The sequence below is a fragment of the Salminus brasiliensis genome, chromosome 3 (assembly GCF_030463535.1).
Source record: "Salminus brasiliensis chromosome 3, fSalBra1.hap2, whole genome shotgun sequence".
Classification (NCBI taxonomy): Eukaryota; Metazoa; Chordata; class Actinopteri; order Characiformes; family Bryconidae; genus Salminus; species Salminus brasiliensis.
Window position 1 is genome coordinate 7,820,360 of NC_132880.1, and position 17,410 is coordinate 7,837,769.

Here is a 17,410-nt window from a genome sequence, read left to right on the forward strand (position 1 = left end):
AAAGTGCTGGTGTGTAGCGTTGCCCCTCACATTTTGGAAATCCACGCAAGCACCATGCTCCACCAGCACCTTGGTCATTTCAACATCCTTCCTTCGGCAGCATATATGAAGAGCTGCGTCTCCACTTCCCTACAAGCAGAATATGATTATTATTCAGGATGTATCTATTTTATGAAAAGTAATGTCATGCAGCATAAGGTAAAGCAGCAGGAACAAAAACCATATAAACAGCAGAATGAGAGAGAAACCACGTTATACCCTTTCAGAACTACTGTGCTATTAGTCATCAGGATGAAGGTTTTGATAAGTGCGCAAAGTAAGTATGGTTAAGGTTTATTAAAAACCTTACATTGTTAAGCCATAACATTAAAACCTAATACTGAGTAGGTCTTCTTTGTGCTGATAAAACAGCTCTGACCAGTCAACGCATGGACTCCATAGCCGCCATGGATCGCATCAGTGCCCATGACCCTGCCAGCAGTTCACTGGTTGTCCTTTCCTAGGGCACTTTTGGTAGGTACTGACTGCATACCAGGACCTCAAGACCCGCCTGATGTTTGGAGATGCTCTGACCCATTCCATTTTGGTGAATATGGTTTTCTTGTCTTGTAACAAGATAATTGATGTTGTTTACTTGTCACGGATGTTGTTTACTTGTACACCCGCCATGGTTTTTATGTCATGGCCGGTGCACATTCAACACTGGAAGACAGTTCAAGTGTTCAAGTGGTACAAGTGTTTCCCACGCTGGGGTGGCAACTTCTTCACTTAGCCAATATGAAGCCATAAAATGAAAAGCATGGGCGATATTACTCTTTAAAACACCACACACCAATCCCACAATTCAGCGGTCTGGTGAGTGGAGCTTCCCATCTGAAAGCACTAACCGAGCCTCAGTCTATTACTCATATTATACAGAGCTTCAATCCATTACTCCACTGACGTAAAACCATAATTAAAAATGTGTTTGCTAACTACGTCGGCTGGGTCATCTCACCGTAAATGAATTTGCTTCCAAACAGCTTTTACGCCGCTGTTACAGCAAGACTTGAGCTTAAACACAGGATTCTCGAGATACCAGAGTTGGTATCTTTTCAGACTGATCTGCTCATCTAGGAAACAGGAGCCTTGAAGGGGTTCACTAGTTTGCCATCAACGTGGCTCCATAAACTGCATAGCGTGGAAAATCAATAAAAGCTGTTATTAAAAACATCTATTGTATCTCCACAGGCACTTTCCATTGCACAAAAGAAACGCAACACCCCATGAACAATGACTCACGCTCTTTAATCCACAGACACATCTGAGTGGAAAAGACGGAATAATCGTTACAGATTGTTGGGTGTGAGGCTCTCTGTGACACCCAACAGGACTTACTGTTCTCTGAGCTTGGAGTTGGGGCTCCGTTTGGCCAGAGAGAAGCTCCTTAACGATTCCAACATTCCCCGCTTCAACGGCCAGCAACAGTGGAATGCAGCCATCCTGGGCATGGGGAAAAAAGACAAGGGAGGTGAAAACAGTGATGTGCTGTTCATTTGATATCATAGAGAAAAGAAGGGAGTCAAAGCACAACAAGACCAAATAACATATATAAAAGATGAATAAAGAAAAATATATAAGGCTGAACATCCTCTGCTGACTAAGTCCTTAGCCATATAGCCATGAACAGAGCCAAAGTTTAAAGAATAGCTTGGCAAATGATCTAATGTTGCTTATTAATCAAGGTCCACAACTGCTACAAGGCTAATAGAATGGAACGGAAGCTTACAGCTGCAGGGAAAAGTAGTTTCTCCATTGATTACTGATACAATGTGGCCTGACACAATCTAACTAATCTAATAGCACACAGTTATAACAGCTAATGTCTTTAAATGAGCACACTGAGCAACAACAAAAGAGCAGACTAGAAAAGGTAAGTGATAAAAGTGTTCTTATCAAGTTAAACTGTCTGCACACCAACACCAAAACCTCATCTCAACTGTGAAGCATGGTGGAGGGAGAATCATTTAGGGCTTTGGGGCTGCTTTGCTGCTGATAGTGTGTTTTCACAATTAGTTAAGACTGTGTTTTATTGTAACTGTGACTTAGATATTGATCAGGCCACACTTAATTAGTTATCAATGCAAAACTACAGGCAGTTCTAAAGAGTTCACTTACTACTTTGCAACTGTATATTCCTCTAAATTAGCATAACGCAAACTGCATAACTAAAGCCTGAAGTTTGTCTTTTTTTGAGAACTCCATATAATGCAAACATGAATTTTGTTGCTTTTTTATACAAGATTTTGTATACATATAAACTTTATGAAATGTTCCAAACATAGCACTTATGCCATTTTGAATAGGCACAATACAGGGCAGCCAATCAGAAAAGAGCTCAGTCTTAAAGGTACAGTAACAAAGATGGCCTGTTGTATAGTCTAAGCAATGATAAGAGATTCAAAAAATCATGTAAAAATACATTATGGCTGTTTTTGGTACATAAACCCTCATAGATGTCATAAGTTGACTTCAAGGGCCTAACTAAAGTAAAAAGAAAAAGTGGGAATTATGCCCCATAATATATGGAGCAATATACAGTATTCACATGCTAGTCTTTTGTCTATATTGACCATAAATGTGAAATGAATCAAATACAAAACCAATTTAGGATATTGGTCTTTTAAACAACAAACCTATCTTGGTTGATCACATTTGGAGAAAGGAAAGAACTGAGAATATTGGATTTTTTTGGAAAACGACTTCTTTAAATATTGGAATATATGTTAGAAATGCACTGAAATCTAGTATAGTACCTATTATCTGATGAACAGAGATACAACTAATGTACCTAACTAGTCCCTTCTGCTGATACGATGTAGGCCTAAGCTTGGAAAGAAAAATTCCCATAACTTTAGGGTCTTAAATCAATCCTGGGAAAGTCAGGCCCATTTTCAGGCCCATTCTTTTTTTCCACTGAGAAACTCCACTGAGAATTTCTGGATAACCAAGTCCTTCTTCTTAAATACAAAAGTGTTTAAGTGTTTAAAGAGCCACATTTCCCTCCCACAATTAAAACTTAATTTGCAAACGTAACAAACCACATGCTGTTGATTTTACCAAGAAGAAACTATTAGTGGGAATAAGGGAGGGTTTGCTCATTAGAATCAGGCTCGGAAGCAGACTAGCGGTTCAGACCATTCATTGCTGTACAGTAAGGGCTTTACCTTGTCTGGTGTGAGCCGAGCCTCTTTATTGGAGAGTTTGAGCAGAGTCTGCACAGCAGTGGGGGAACCAGCGGGACGAGATGCAGCATAATGCAGGGGTAGCTGAGCCTTGGGCTGGACAGAAAGAGTTATTATAAAAAGGTTATTAGGTTACTTTTTTGGTCAGTAACCCGAAACAAACAGATTAATCCCAGGACTAATCGTGTATAATGTCATTAGAATGTGTTGTCTGCAGCGTCCCCTGTAGTACGTGTGTGAGGAATAAGAGTGTGTTCCTCACACAGTCTGATCCAGTGGAGATTTGGTGCCACTTTTCCCGCCACTTGTTTTGCATTCAGGTCCTGTTTTAGTGACCCATTGCAACTGGCCCACTGCACACACACACACACACACACACCCTTCCTCCTTCCCTCTTTTTCCTCTGAGCTTTAACTCTTCACATTTTCAAACACTGCCTGATAAAAGCTACATGATCATTATCACTGGGTTAGAATTTCCATGCGACAACACCATGCATATGGACATAGGGAATGATTGTAAGCATGAGTACTGCATGTCCAAACAGAATGAAACCTGAGCCAAGCAGTTGGTGGTTGGAGACTGTATTTGCAGTCTGCCAAAACCTACTGTAGATATCTAATAACAGGCTCAGTTACAGTGTGTGTGTTTTACTGTGAAAGAATAGCCAAAGACACAAAGCCACTGGAATCCTATTCTTTACATGCTTTTCTGAATGTCGAGAGAGTAGTGGTGAACTGACACAAAAAAGATGGATGCAAAATGCAGAAAACATAGTTAGAACATGTCCAAATCCAATGCTAGATATTTAATATTTTAATAACAAAATATTGAATATATTTAAATGATTACTAACCTTTTCCTTTTGTTATCATACACTTTTAGAGCTATGCTGAGGTCAAGTCATTAGGTAAAGGGGACATGAGGGGATCACAGATACTGTGCAGTTTTCAGACTGCTCTATGCTGTTTCACTTTATGTAACATAATACTGAAAAAGGGTTTATCCCAGGAACCTTATTTCGTGCTTACTATAGCCATTCTTTAAAAGGTTCTATACAGAGCCATCTACAAAATGTTTTTTTTACCAATCCCGAGAAGCATGTATTTTTAATGGCTGTGTACAATGGGTTTCTATGCTTGGCATTCAGATTGCCGGGGAACTGCCCAGCCTTCCTTCTTCTTTTTTGTTGTGCTAAATACTCCTGCGAGCCAAAAGTAAATACAATGTTTTAATCCATTTTTTCACCCTTTTCCTCCCCAATTTGGACCGCCCCCCATCACATTCGATGCCCCAGACACTATTGAGGGTGGACCAACACACGCCTCTTTAGTCGAGCCGCTCATTTTTCAAACTGCCACCGATGCAACATCACCGGGCAACCAACGCACCTGGAGGGAAGCGTCGCATACCCGGCTCCAACACACCAGCCTGCAGATGGCAGTGACTGCCAGCACTGCATTAAAGCAATGTGGGGAGAGAGCGCCATCTACTTACCCGGGAGTGAGCAAGGCCAATTGTGCTCTATCGGGGCCTCGGCTACCACTCTGGGCCCCATGCATAACTTTTTAAGTGGACAGCACCTTCGAGCCGAGGATTGCTGGTTCAAATCCTGGGTCATGCTGCTTGCCATCAGCAGCCGGAATGCGAGAGGGCACAATTGGCCTTGATATATATATATATATATATATATATATATATATATATATATATATATATCAAAAACAAACAGTGTGAACAGAAAAGTAAATAAGAATGACAAATGGAAAAGGTGGATCTCACCCCTCCAGGAGTGTTGGGATCTACTTTTCTTGCTAGGAGTTTAACAAGGTCATCTTTGGAGTGGGCAGCAGCAATGTGCAGAGCAGTCCTGCCATCCTGTACAACACAGAGAAATCAATATCACATCACTGGAACAAATATTCACAATTCAAATGCGTTAATTTTTTACATTTGTTTTTACATTCGTTAGAAAATTAGAAGCTACATGCTAATGACATGTATGTAGGCTATGCTACACAATGACATTTCTAAAGCTGCCAGCAGTGTAGCACCACAGAGGAGTCCTTTGGTTCATCTTCTGAATTCAACTGAGGTTTGCCACAGGTTTGAAAGACAAGGTATCTGTGTCATACACAACAAAACTAGATGCCTCCTCAAGCGCCTCCATACTGGAGATAAAAAACATGAAAAACCCTTCGAGCATGACGCATTCGGACGGGACTAAAATCACTAAGAAACTCTGGTAATAATTACATTACCCAACCTCCCCATATTAAACTAATCCCATCCGAGCAAGGCTGTGGACTGTACATCATTCCAATTGGTAACCATCTCATCCCTACTAAATATTCCATATTAACTCCAGTCTCCAGTCTCTTTTCTCTCCTTCTCAGCTGAGTGCAGTTCAGCTCAGTGTCTACTTGTGTCTGCAGAAGTTGTGCAGAAGGGCCTTTGGCAGAAAGAGGAGGTTAAAAATGTTGAGCTTGAGTCCTCATATCGTATGAATGCTGCTGTCAGCATATCTGCTGTAATTCCACTTTTTATTTTTACCAATGCCAGACCAGTGGTGATACCTCCATTCTGTCTGTCCATCCAGATGTTCACTCACGTTCATTACAGACATTCCGGTGGTATGGCTGGGGTGATAAAGCCCCTAAGTCTCGTATAAAAGTCTGGTAACCCACCCCCCCACACCCCTCTCTGTTAGGAGCTATTGGACTTGTTAACACTGCTCGCTGATGTACCTTAAAGGTCACCATGTCAAATCATCACTGTTTTGAATTGTATTGAACATGTTCTGCCTCTCCTATAAAGTTACTCTGTCTGAGATATGAGGTGACACCCTTTTTGCCCATTCTTCTCACAAATGGAGACTCATGGGCCATCTTTCATGGACTGCTCTTTTGAAATCTACCCACAGATTGTGATGTTGTTTAGGTTGAGGAACTGTGAGGGCCATGGCAAAACCTTTAGCTTGCGCCTCTTGAGGTAGTCAATTGTCTGGATTGACTGGATTTTGAGGTGTGTAGTTTGCTGGTAATTAACTGAATCCATTCTTCCCCACCAGTGAAATGCTTCTTGTGCCACTGGCTGCTAAAATACGCCTAAAGCATGATCAATCCACCCCTTATGAAACAATATTGCGCAGTCGTATTAAATAGTATATGGAATTCGCAGGCATGGCCAGACGTGGCACCCCGATTCTCAAATGCATATGTCTGGACTGAGAACAGGGCAGCTGGCCATGCTTTCACAGTAAAATAATCCACTCTGCTTTTCTCATTACTTTAACCTCTCTCCATGCCAGGGTGCCACGGAAGTTGCAGACATGACCAGACATGGCATTCTGAGCCCTGAGAGCCAGAGAAATCAAGACTTTTACTTCTTAGGCCTTTAGATGACATATCAATCTTGGAATGTGTTGAAGTTCCACTGGGCCAATGTGTTAGTGTGTATTCGCAACACTCTGCAAAGCCTAAAATGCTATAATGACCCCCACATTCATGATATGTAACCATTCACAGATTCAGCAACTGGCCAGGGACCACCTTAATGTAAATTCTGGGGATTTTCTCCATTGTCTGGCTTTTATTAAAGTCTGTCCCACTCTGATTATTTCCTTAGCAGAACTCCATTTCTCATGTTTTATTATACAAACGGTATATTCACTGACTTATATAACTTCACAGTGAGGTGAACCACAAAAAAAGCACCCAAACGTCTGTCGCAACGTGAGCTCGCAGAACTCCTGTCAGAAACAGCTAGATAAATTGGTGCTATAGATCAACCGATGGACAGCAATGCAATTTGAGCCATTTATGAAGGGTTAGTAGAGTCTGGGCTTCGGCATGAGAGCATTTCAGCAGAGTTACATTGCCAACAGCAGTGATGGCGAATGTGGTTTGGGCAGGAGGACTGGTGTGGATGCCAACCGCAGGCCACCTACAACATCACACACAACAGAATGTACCATTTATTGAGCTTTGGGAGTTCCCCCCATCCATCTCCCTCGAGACTGTCCCAGTAAAAACACAGCTTGGGTCTTTTCATTTTAAGCTGTCATATTTAACTAGCTTCCACAGCCTCCAAGCACTATAGTCTGTTTGAGTGTTTTGTGTGTTTATCTAAGCAAGACATTTCGCTAATTCTGAAGTAGCAATGTGAAATCAGTTAATATCAAGTAATTCAGATTACAAGTGACATCAATTATGTCTGTAAAAAATGAGTACACCAAGTTTGCTATAGTCTATAGATGCAATTTCTCTCAAATTCACTTAAATATGTACAATATATACGGTTATTTATATATCCGAATGTCTGTAGACGCCTTCTCATCTAAAGTTTCTTCTGAAATCAAGCGAGTTTTTGTACCCTTTCCTGCAGTAACTGCCTTAACTTCTCTGGAAACGCTTTAGACTTTTAACGAACCATTTGAGGTCAGGTGTTGATGTTGGATGATTAGTTCTGGCACTGCAACTCATCTTAAAAGTGCTGGATTCATCACTCCATCACTCCAGTCAATGCAGTTCCACTGGTCCACAGCCCAAATGCTGGTGAGTTTCAAACCAACCCTTGCTGTTGGGCATAGTGACCTTAGTATGCCATTCTATTGGACATGTCCAATGCTTTTCCATAGAGATTCTGCAAACTATGCTTGTCTGCAAATGATGCATTTTAATGTACTCACTAATGTATTGCACATATAGTGACATCTATGAAAAGGACAGCTGGGCTTGCTTTAGCAGTAAGATAATCTTCTCTGTGTTTCTCATCTCATTGGCTTTGGGATGCCAGAGAAGCCACGGAACTCATTGGCATGGCTAGACATGGCATCCTGATTTCTAAGAGCCAGAAAAAGCAGATCTTATCCTTCTTAAGGACGATTCCATTAAACTGAACAGAGCAGGGTCAGCAGGTATTGACCTTTTACTTGTGTTTACCTGTGTAGCGGCAGTGGTTGCAGTGGTATTCTACAACTACGAGAAAAGCCACCAAAATGTCTGACATTTCTGCAGTTAATCAGGCATCACTACCCTCCGCTAACTGCACACAGCCAGTGCCTGGCTTTAGTGCTTGTAGAGGTGATATGACAGTCTGCTCCAAAGAGAGCTGTTTTTCAACACCCAAGCAGAATGAGCTGGAACCTTAGTTTCCATCAAGACTGATTTTAGCTATTACAGGAGTAATTTAGTGTAAAATCTCCAGCCAGTGTGGAACACTGGATCCAGTAATTGCACAGAGGTTGCATCCAGTAAAAACACTCAGCAGTGCAGGGGTTCACCCTGCAATTGTGAGACAAACCTGAAGTGAAACTAAGCCACATGCTGGTCATGGCTAAAGATTCTTCCATTCTCTTTGGCAGAGAAAGGTGACCTCTCATTATTGATGCTATATTACAAAGCTCAACTGCAAAGCTTTGCTTCCCTTGATTGCTGGTATTTATGTACTCCATGGAAAGACCTTCATACTACATTGGAAAGTAACCCAGAGAGATGGCTAGACTTAGTTTCATGTAATTAAGCAATTGGTATGGAAACACTGGACGGATTTCACAAGATGTTGGAATCATTCATTCGGGGTTCTGGTCTATTCTGATATGACTGCATGCAAAGCTACCATTCCACCACATCTCGTTCTATTGGATTCAGATCCAGCGAATGCAAAGCCTACTGAGGAACACTGAACTCATTGTCATGTTCATTAAAACCAGTTCGAGATGACTTTTGCTTTGCTATGATGCTGAATGTAGGCATTAGAAGATGGGTAAACTGTGGCCATGAATGGATGCACATGTCTGTGGAATTCCAGCAAGGATTTACTAGTATTAACAGCCTAAAAGTGTGCCAAGAAAATATTCCCCATACCTTTACACCGCCTTCACCCACCTGGACTGCTGGGTCCAAGACAGGTTGGGTCAATGGATTCAAGCAATCCAAGCCAAAGTCTGACCCTACCATCTGAGTACCTCAGGAGAAATTAAGATCCATTAGACCAGGCTACATTTTTCCAGTCTTTAACTGTCCAGTTTTGGTGAGCATGTGCTGAGTCACTGCAGCCTCAGCTTTCTGTTCTTGGCTGACAGAAGTGGAACCTGATGTGGGCTTCTGCTGTTGTAGTCCATCTGCCTTAATGTTTAAACCATTGTTCTCTCTGAGACACTTTCTTGCTTATCACTAAGATCACGTTGTCCTCCATTCGAACTGGTTGATTGGTGTAATCATTACCTGAAGCTGTTGGCCCATATCTGCATGATTGTATGCAGTACACTGCTCATTAGGCAATCGTATGAATACGTGAGTGTTTCTAATAAAGTGCCCACTGAGTGTATTTTGGAATGGAGTAAGTTTAAAAAGGGTTTAGTAAAGCTTTAATGTAAATGTAGTGAAAAAGGTCAAGCGCCAATGCCAAGTGTCTAGAGGTGTACATCGGGCTCTCTGGAATGACGGAGAAACCATTGAATACCTCTGGGATGAGTTGGAGTGGTGTTTGCCTTTGTGGTTTTGATGGGAGTACTTTTCCAAAAGTGCTTGCTGGAAACACCATGATTCATAGTTCTCGTTTTCTGAGCAGCAAAATTCCACTAATTGTTCCCCAATGCCAATTCTGGAGTAACAGATTCTACAAGGGACCTCTGATACCCTCCATTAGTTGTCCATTAGACTGTCTTTCTGAAACGTTTCTAATGGAAATGAATAAAATGGATCTGATTGCCTCCTCTTAGACCAAATGTTCTCATATTAAACGTTCTAATTATGAAACAGAGGTTAATGATGGCCATTCATCAGTATGGTTGCTGGATCACAGTCCAGATTTGTGAGCCCTGAGCTACAAGTGTGTTTTTGTCTGTTCAAAACCGCTCTGTTAGACCGCCCTCTGCTTTGTTCCCATAAAGCAGAGCTTTCTGCGTTCATCCAGAAAACCCGTTCCACTTAGAAAATTGTTATAGACATCCCACAGATTTCGTAACCCCTGTACTTTCCTAATCACAAGGAAAGGAGTTTTATATCCTCTACAAGAGTGATGTATGCTTGCAAAGTCTATTTTATAGCCTACGGTCCAAATATGGCTCTTGTTCATAGGCATCTGAAGGCTACAAAGACTGGGGTAAACAGCTTAAACCATGGTTCAAAAATGTCTCATAGCAGCAATAATTAAGATTTAATATCTTTAAAAAATGGATTGAGTGTGTTATCTATGCTTGTTGTCTCTTTGTATGCTACTTTTGGCATTTGATGATGGCTTTCAGGCTTCAAATTCAGGTTAGGCCTGTTGGTGTTCAGCACAAAGAAGGATGAGGCGTCCCTGTGAGGTTGCACTGTAAAGGTCAGCTTTAAAACTCACCACTCTCGTTAAGTCTCCCTCTACTAAGCAAATGACCTTTTCCCAGCCTGCCACCAGCCGGCCCCCCCCTTTTCTACTCACCCACCCATTAACACTATGCCCACTGGCTGCTCTTCAAAACCTGCTTACGCCACTCCTTTGGACACCCAGAGAATGACAACAAGTAGAAACACTGTGCTCAATGCAGAACTGGAGACATAGACTGATGAGCCATAACATTAGCACCACTGAGAGATGAAAAACACTGATTATCGTCATCTACAGTGGCATCTGACAAAAGGTGGATATATTAGGCAGCATGTAAACAGTCAGTTCTGAAGGTGATGTGTTAAAAGCAGGAAAAATGGACAAGCATATGAAACTGAGCCACTTTGACAAGAGAAAAAATGTGATGGTGACCTTAGACAGCTGGGTCACAGCCTCTCCAAAACATCATTCAGGTGGGGTGTTCCTGGAATGCAGTGGTCAGGACCTACCAAAAGTGCTTCAAGAAAGAACAACCTTAGGGTCATGGAGAACTAAGGCTTATTGATGTGATCCATACATCACATCAATCATCCCCACCTCACAATTTTTAGGACTTAAAGGATCTGCTGCCAACGTCTTGGTGCCAGATAACACAGGACGCCTTCAGAGGTTTTGTGGAGATCTGTTGGTGGCACAAGGGGACCTACTAAATATTAGGCAGGTGGTGTTAATGTTATGGCTTATCAGTGTACATTTAGGCAGTAACTTAATCTTATAAAAGCGGAGGGGGTTCTTTAAAGCGAAAGCAATGATTCTATATAGAACCAAACTGTCTGAACAGTTAAAATGGTTAAATGGTTCTCAACGTAAAAGGAAAAGGGTTTCACTGCTGCTATGACTCTATATAGAACCAATTTTGCTGTAGAACCAGAATTGTTCATCCCAAAATCTGACTTCCAGATTTCCCCTTGTAAAATGTAGATGATCAGCAATGACATGGTTCACCAACTAGCATTGTGCAAACTGTGATCATCACACACTTCCCATCACTGAAATCACTGAATGTCACACCTATTACACAGTACATTAAAACCAGTAATGGCAACCTGAACTGTATCTGTACTGCTGTTCATTTTCATAGATTGACCAAAAAACAACATCTTAAGGGAAAAATGTGAATACTGCTTTAAAAAATATCCTTTGTATTGCCTGAGAGTGCTGAGAACTTCTGCCCCACCGAATCCTCAGTGATAAATGACCACCTACAGTGTACACTGGAAGAGAGTATAATGACACTGTGTGCATTGGAAACACTGGTGTGTGTACAGGTGCAGAGGATTAAAAACTGGGCATCCATTCCTTCACAAAGCTGCCGAAATCAATTTCCCTACACTAGCTGTTTGGATACTTTCATTTAATCACCTAATTACCTACTAATGAACTACATGTGTGTTCACTGATTGGAGATTGAAGAAATGTTCTCTTTGGGTATAATGCTTGCGGATATTGAGCCAGTCCTACCTTAGCTTTTTCTCCTGGACTGACTCCCAGTTCCAGCAACCTCTCCACTATAGCAAGGCGGTTCTCACGGACCGCGATCATCATAAGGCTCAAGCCTGACTCCTAAAATATGAAGAAACACCAAGAGAACTTCAGCACTTCAGGTAGAAACTTACCAATAGGTAGTCAAAGCCTAGTTTCGGACACCAGCATTTTGTTACTGTCATGGAAAACCTTATGAACCTTTAGTGGAATTTTATTCAGTCATTTTGAAGCAGGTCTATTGGTCCATATATTATGACATTTTGACACAACTGCCAGATTAAAAAATAGGCCAAAATGGAGCTTTTTGCATGACAACAACACCCAGTTCTTCATAACAGTATAGATTTCTTCAGGCTTATTTACAATAAATGACACTGATTTACAATTCTAACAATCAATATTCAGTTCTGGATATCAGCATGGTTTTTTCAGATTTAATTTAAATTAATATACACTGATTTATGGTACTAATTTAGTCAGAATCGAATTCTGGATACCAGAGTAGTGTTCTATAGGCTTATTTACAATAAATTACACTGATTTAAAATATTAACTAAGTCAAAATCTAGTTCAACATACCAGTGTAGCTTTCTTTAGGTTCATTTATAATTAATTACACTGATTTAAAACACTAAAAATGGTCAAAATACAGCTCTTTTTAACAGTATCGGTTTCTTTAGGCTTGTTTAGAATAAATAACATTGGTTTACGATACTAACTTCATCGAAATCCAGTTCTGAATACCAGTATAGCATTCTTATGGCTTATTTTGAATAAATTACACTGATTTAAAATATTAACTAAGTCAAAATCTAGTTCTAAATACTAGTGTAGCCCACCTAAGGTTCATTTACAATTAACAACACTGATTTAAAACAGTAAAATAGTCAATATACAGTTCTTTATAACAGTATCGGTTTCTTTAGGCTTGTTTAGAATAAATTACACTGGTTTACTATACTAACTTCATTAAAATCCAGTTCTGGATACCAGTATAGCATTCTTATGGCTTATTTAGAATAAAGCACACTGATTTATGGTACTAATCAGTCTAATCAGTCAGTATTGAGTTTTGGATACCAGAGTAGCATTCTTTAGGCTTATTTATTATTACTAAACTATACTGATTTATATTAAATACGGACTTCATCAAAATACAGTTTTTTATACCAATGTAGATTTCTTCAAGTTTATTTAGAATTACACTAATTTAAGACACAAACTTAGTTTAAATCTAGTCGTTAATACAATTGTGGCTTTCGTTTGGCTCTTTTGGCTTGAATAAATTACACTGATTTCGATTACATTACACTATACTAATACTGACAAAATCCAGTTCCGGATACCAGCGTGGTTTTCTCACAGGTAAATTTAGAATAAATGGCACTGATTTAAGATACAATCATCATCAAAATGCAGTTTTGGACAGCCAGTGTTGTTTTCTTTAGGTTTATTTACAACAAATGACACCAAACTACAGTACTAGCTTAGTCAAATTCCAGTTCTGGATACCAGTACAGTTTTCCTCAGGTTTATTTAAATGAAATGTCACTGATTGTACTATATTAACTTCAGTCCAGTTTTGGATACCAGCGTACTTTATAAGTGTAGATTTCTTCAGGTTTATTTAGAATTACACTGATTTGAGGATACAAACTTAGTCAAAATGCAGTTCTGGACACCAGTGTTTTTTTTTTTAGGTTTATTTACAACATATGACACCAATTTACAGTACTAGCTTAGTCAAAGTCCAGTTCTGGATACCAGTATAGTTTTCTTCAGGTTTATTCAGAAAGAATTACACTGATTTGAGGATACAAACTTAGTCAAAATGCAGTTCTGGACACCAGTGTATCTTCCTTCAGGTTTATTTACAATAAATGAAACTAATTTATGATATTAACCAAGTTAAAACCCGGTTCTGGATACCAGTACAGTTTTCCTCAGGTTTATTTAAATAAAATGTCACTGATTTTATACTAATTTAGTCAAAATCCAGTTATTTATACCAGTGTAGCTTTCTTTAGGTTTCTTTACAATGCATTACACTGATTTAAGACACTAAAATAGTCTAAATCCAGTTTTGGATACCAGCGTACTTTATAAGTGTAGATTTCTTCAGGTTTAATTTAGAATTACACTGATTTAAGACACAAACTTGGTCTAGATCTAGTCTTGGATACAATTGTGGCTTTCTTTTGGCTTACTTTGAATAAATTACACTGATTTTACTATACTAACATAGTCAAAAATCCAGTTCTGTATGCCAGCATGGTTTTCCTACAGGTTCATTTAGAATAAATGAAACTAATTTATGATATTAACCAAGTTAAAACCCGGTTCTGGATACCAGTACAGTTTTCCTCAGGTTTATTTAAATAAAATGTCACTGATTTTATACTAATTTAGTCAAAATCCAGTTATTTATACCAGTGTAGCTTTCTTTAGGTTTCTTTACAACACATTACACTGATTTAAGACACTAAAATAGTCTAAATCCAGTTCTGGACACCAGCTTAGACTTATCCAGACCACTGTAGCTACATCAGCTCACAGTAACTGGCCCTGATCTCTAGACTTTTCCTTTCTACTGGGTGTAATGGGTCCAGGTCTACTAGCTCCTGTGCTGTTTATTGCCATGCAGAAACACCTGCAAACGAACTCACCTCATCAGCCTGGAGGACTTCTGGGTCTCCCTTGTCTAAGGCTTTGAGTGTTTGCTCGAAAGCAATCCATTCTCCTCTCAGACAGAGCTGCAGCAGCCGCTGTGTGTTCCCGGGACTGACACCAGCACTTTCTGACATCTTTTCAGATCATAGTCTACAACACAGCCTTCCTCTCTAATGCACTCAGCGTGCCTCTTCAGGAGGGGGTTAACAGCTCGCTACTTCTGCAGTGCAGGTGTGTGTTGTGAAGGCTGGCTGGTCTCAGGAGGAGGTAAGACACATTCCACCAAACTGCGCCTCTCCTCCGGTCTGTCTGTCTGTCTGTCCGGTGAGACAAGGCTGCTGGCTCGACACTTCTCTGACTCCGCCTCAAGCGGATCCCGTTACCCTGGAAACGACACATTTGACTCTGTCCCAAACACTGAGTGAGGCGGATGCCTGTGACTGGAGCTGGCTGAGAAACACACACACTACTATTTATTAATTTATTTATTGGTTTATTAATTAATTAATTAATTAATTAATTTATTTAATACACATTTTTATACTAATTTTAAACAGATTTACAAATAAAATAAAGAAGTTTTTGCATTTTGCACTTAATGATGCCTTAGACTTAATGAATGCTACAGAGACAAGACAAGCAGATTTTGAAAAATCCACAAAAAATAATTTTATCTTTATTTATTTATCTACTAATGATAAAGGATAAAGGTGCATGTATTTGTCACTGTACAGTGTGGACTGTACAGCGAAATGTGTCCTCCGCATTTAACCCATCTGGTAGTGAACACTCACTCACACACACACACATGTGTTAGGGGCAGTGAGTACACACACACACCCAGAGCGGTGGGCAGCCAACTCCAGCGCCCGGGGAGCAGAGAGGGTAAAGGGCCTTGCTCAAGGGCCCAACAGTGGCAGCTTGCCGAGCCCGGGAATCAAACCCACAACCCTGTTATCGATATCCCGGAGCTCTAACCGCTGAGCCACCACTGCTGAGCCACCACTGCTGTATTTTCAGTCTAAAATACTGACTTCATCAAAATCCAGTTCTAAAGGTGCACATATTTGTCACTGTACAGTGAAATGTGTCCTTCACATTTAACCCATCTGTGGTAGTGAACACAATAGTGAGGGGCAGTGAGTACACACCAGAGTGGTGGGCAGCCAACTCCAGCGCCCGGGGAGCAGAGACTGTTGCTCAATGGCCCAACAGTGGCAGTTTGCCGAGCCCGGGTATTGAACCCGCAACCCTGTTATCGAGAGCCTGGCGCTCTAATCGCTGAGCCACCACTGCCCCAAAGTTCATCACCCCAGATGGGACTCAAACCCACAATCCCTGGTTTAGGAGGCCAGTGCCTTATCCATTAGGCCACTGGGGTGGAGCTAGCTGCTCTTTATACCAGTGTAGATTTCTCCAGGTTTACTTGGAATTACACTGATTTAAGACACAAACTTGGTCTAGATCTAGTCATGGATACAATTGTGGCTTTCTTTTGGCTTACTTTGAATAAATTACACTGATTTGACTATACTAACATAGTCAAAAATCCAGTTCTTGATTCTAACATGGTTTTCCTACAGGTTAATTTAGAAAAAATGGCACTGATTTAAGATGCAAACATCATCAAAATGCAGCTCTGGATACCAGTGTTGTTTTCTTTAGGTTTATTTACAACAGAAATATCTTTATTTTTATTTACTGTGACTATTTTTCAGTATAAAATCCCTAGGAATAAGACAATAGAAGGTCTCTCAGGTGAGGTCAGCGGGTTTGGCAACACCGCAGATTAATCTTTCCTATTCAGGCTATTCAGTTTCTGTCAAAATAAATAATTATTTGCTCAAAAAAACACAGAGCAAATTCTATGTTCAGGCTCAATCTCAAATGGCTCCCTATTCCCTATTTAGTGCACTACACAAATTGCATTCTGGGATGTTTCGGCTGTCCCAAGTCCACACAAGTCACCAGCTGGAGGTATAGCTGACTTGATGCCTTGCTGCCCATGTTGTCTTACAAGTCAGTGTTTCAGAAAGCAGTGTAGTGATGAAGGTCTCCGATAAAGGCAACGATACGCCCTGGGTGCCTTCCTCAGAATCTGAGTGAAGCTTCAGACATCAGGTTTCTTCAGTTTGGTCATTTTAACTCTTTCAAAACAGCTTTTATCCAATGTCCGGTCTATAGTGGACCGCAGGACTAACACACTACCCTTTTTTAAACTCAGAATTGTGGAAGGGGAGTTAAAGCTGTCAGCTGAGAGGATGGAGGGCCAGACAGCAGAGCAGGAAGGTGAGAGTTCAGAGGAAGACCTATCAGCTTCCTGGAGGCTTGAGTGATGACAACCACCGCCCATTATGAATAAAAATAAATGTGCAAGCTGGGGCTCTGAACTTATTACAGTGGTTTTACAGTGTCCAGAAAGAGAAATTACTACAAGGAACATGATGAAAAAAAAAAAAATTACATAATTAATTAATAATAAAAAAATATTATTAAAAAATAATAATTATTATTATTATTAAAAAAAACTCTACTAAAATACTATACTTATGAAAAGTTTTTCCCTGTATATCTCAGGAGGATAAAACGTAAAAACGTAATTTATCTAACTTGAAAACCGACAGAATGATCTCAGAAGAGCACAGGAAGTACGATGAAGC

The 17,410-nt window shown here is 40.3% G+C and overlaps 1 protein-coding gene across 1 annotated transcript in view; it reads right to left on the minus strand.

Moving 5' to 3' along the window:
* Positions 1–14,985, minus strand: part of trpn1 (transient receptor potential cation channel, subfamily N, member 1) — a 37,146-nt gene extending 22,161 nt beyond the window's left edge. Inside the window, exons 1-6 of the mRNA XM_072674616.1 lie at positions 14,747–14,985; positions 12,057–12,158; positions 5,007–5,102; positions 3,207–3,320; positions 1,378–1,482; positions 31–129 (exon numbers count right to left, since the gene is read on the minus strand). Of these exons, the coding sequence (XP_072530717.1) occupies positions 31–129; positions 1,378–1,482; positions 3,207–3,320; positions 5,007–5,102; positions 12,057–12,158; positions 14,747–14,884 (654 nt within the window). The 5' untranslated portion in view covers positions 14,885–14,985. The remainder of the gene's footprint in view (positions 1–30; positions 130–1,377; positions 1,483–3,206; positions 3,321–5,006; positions 5,103–12,056; positions 12,159–14,746) is intronic.
* Between the last annotated feature and the right edge of the window lie 2,425 nt (positions 14,986–17,410).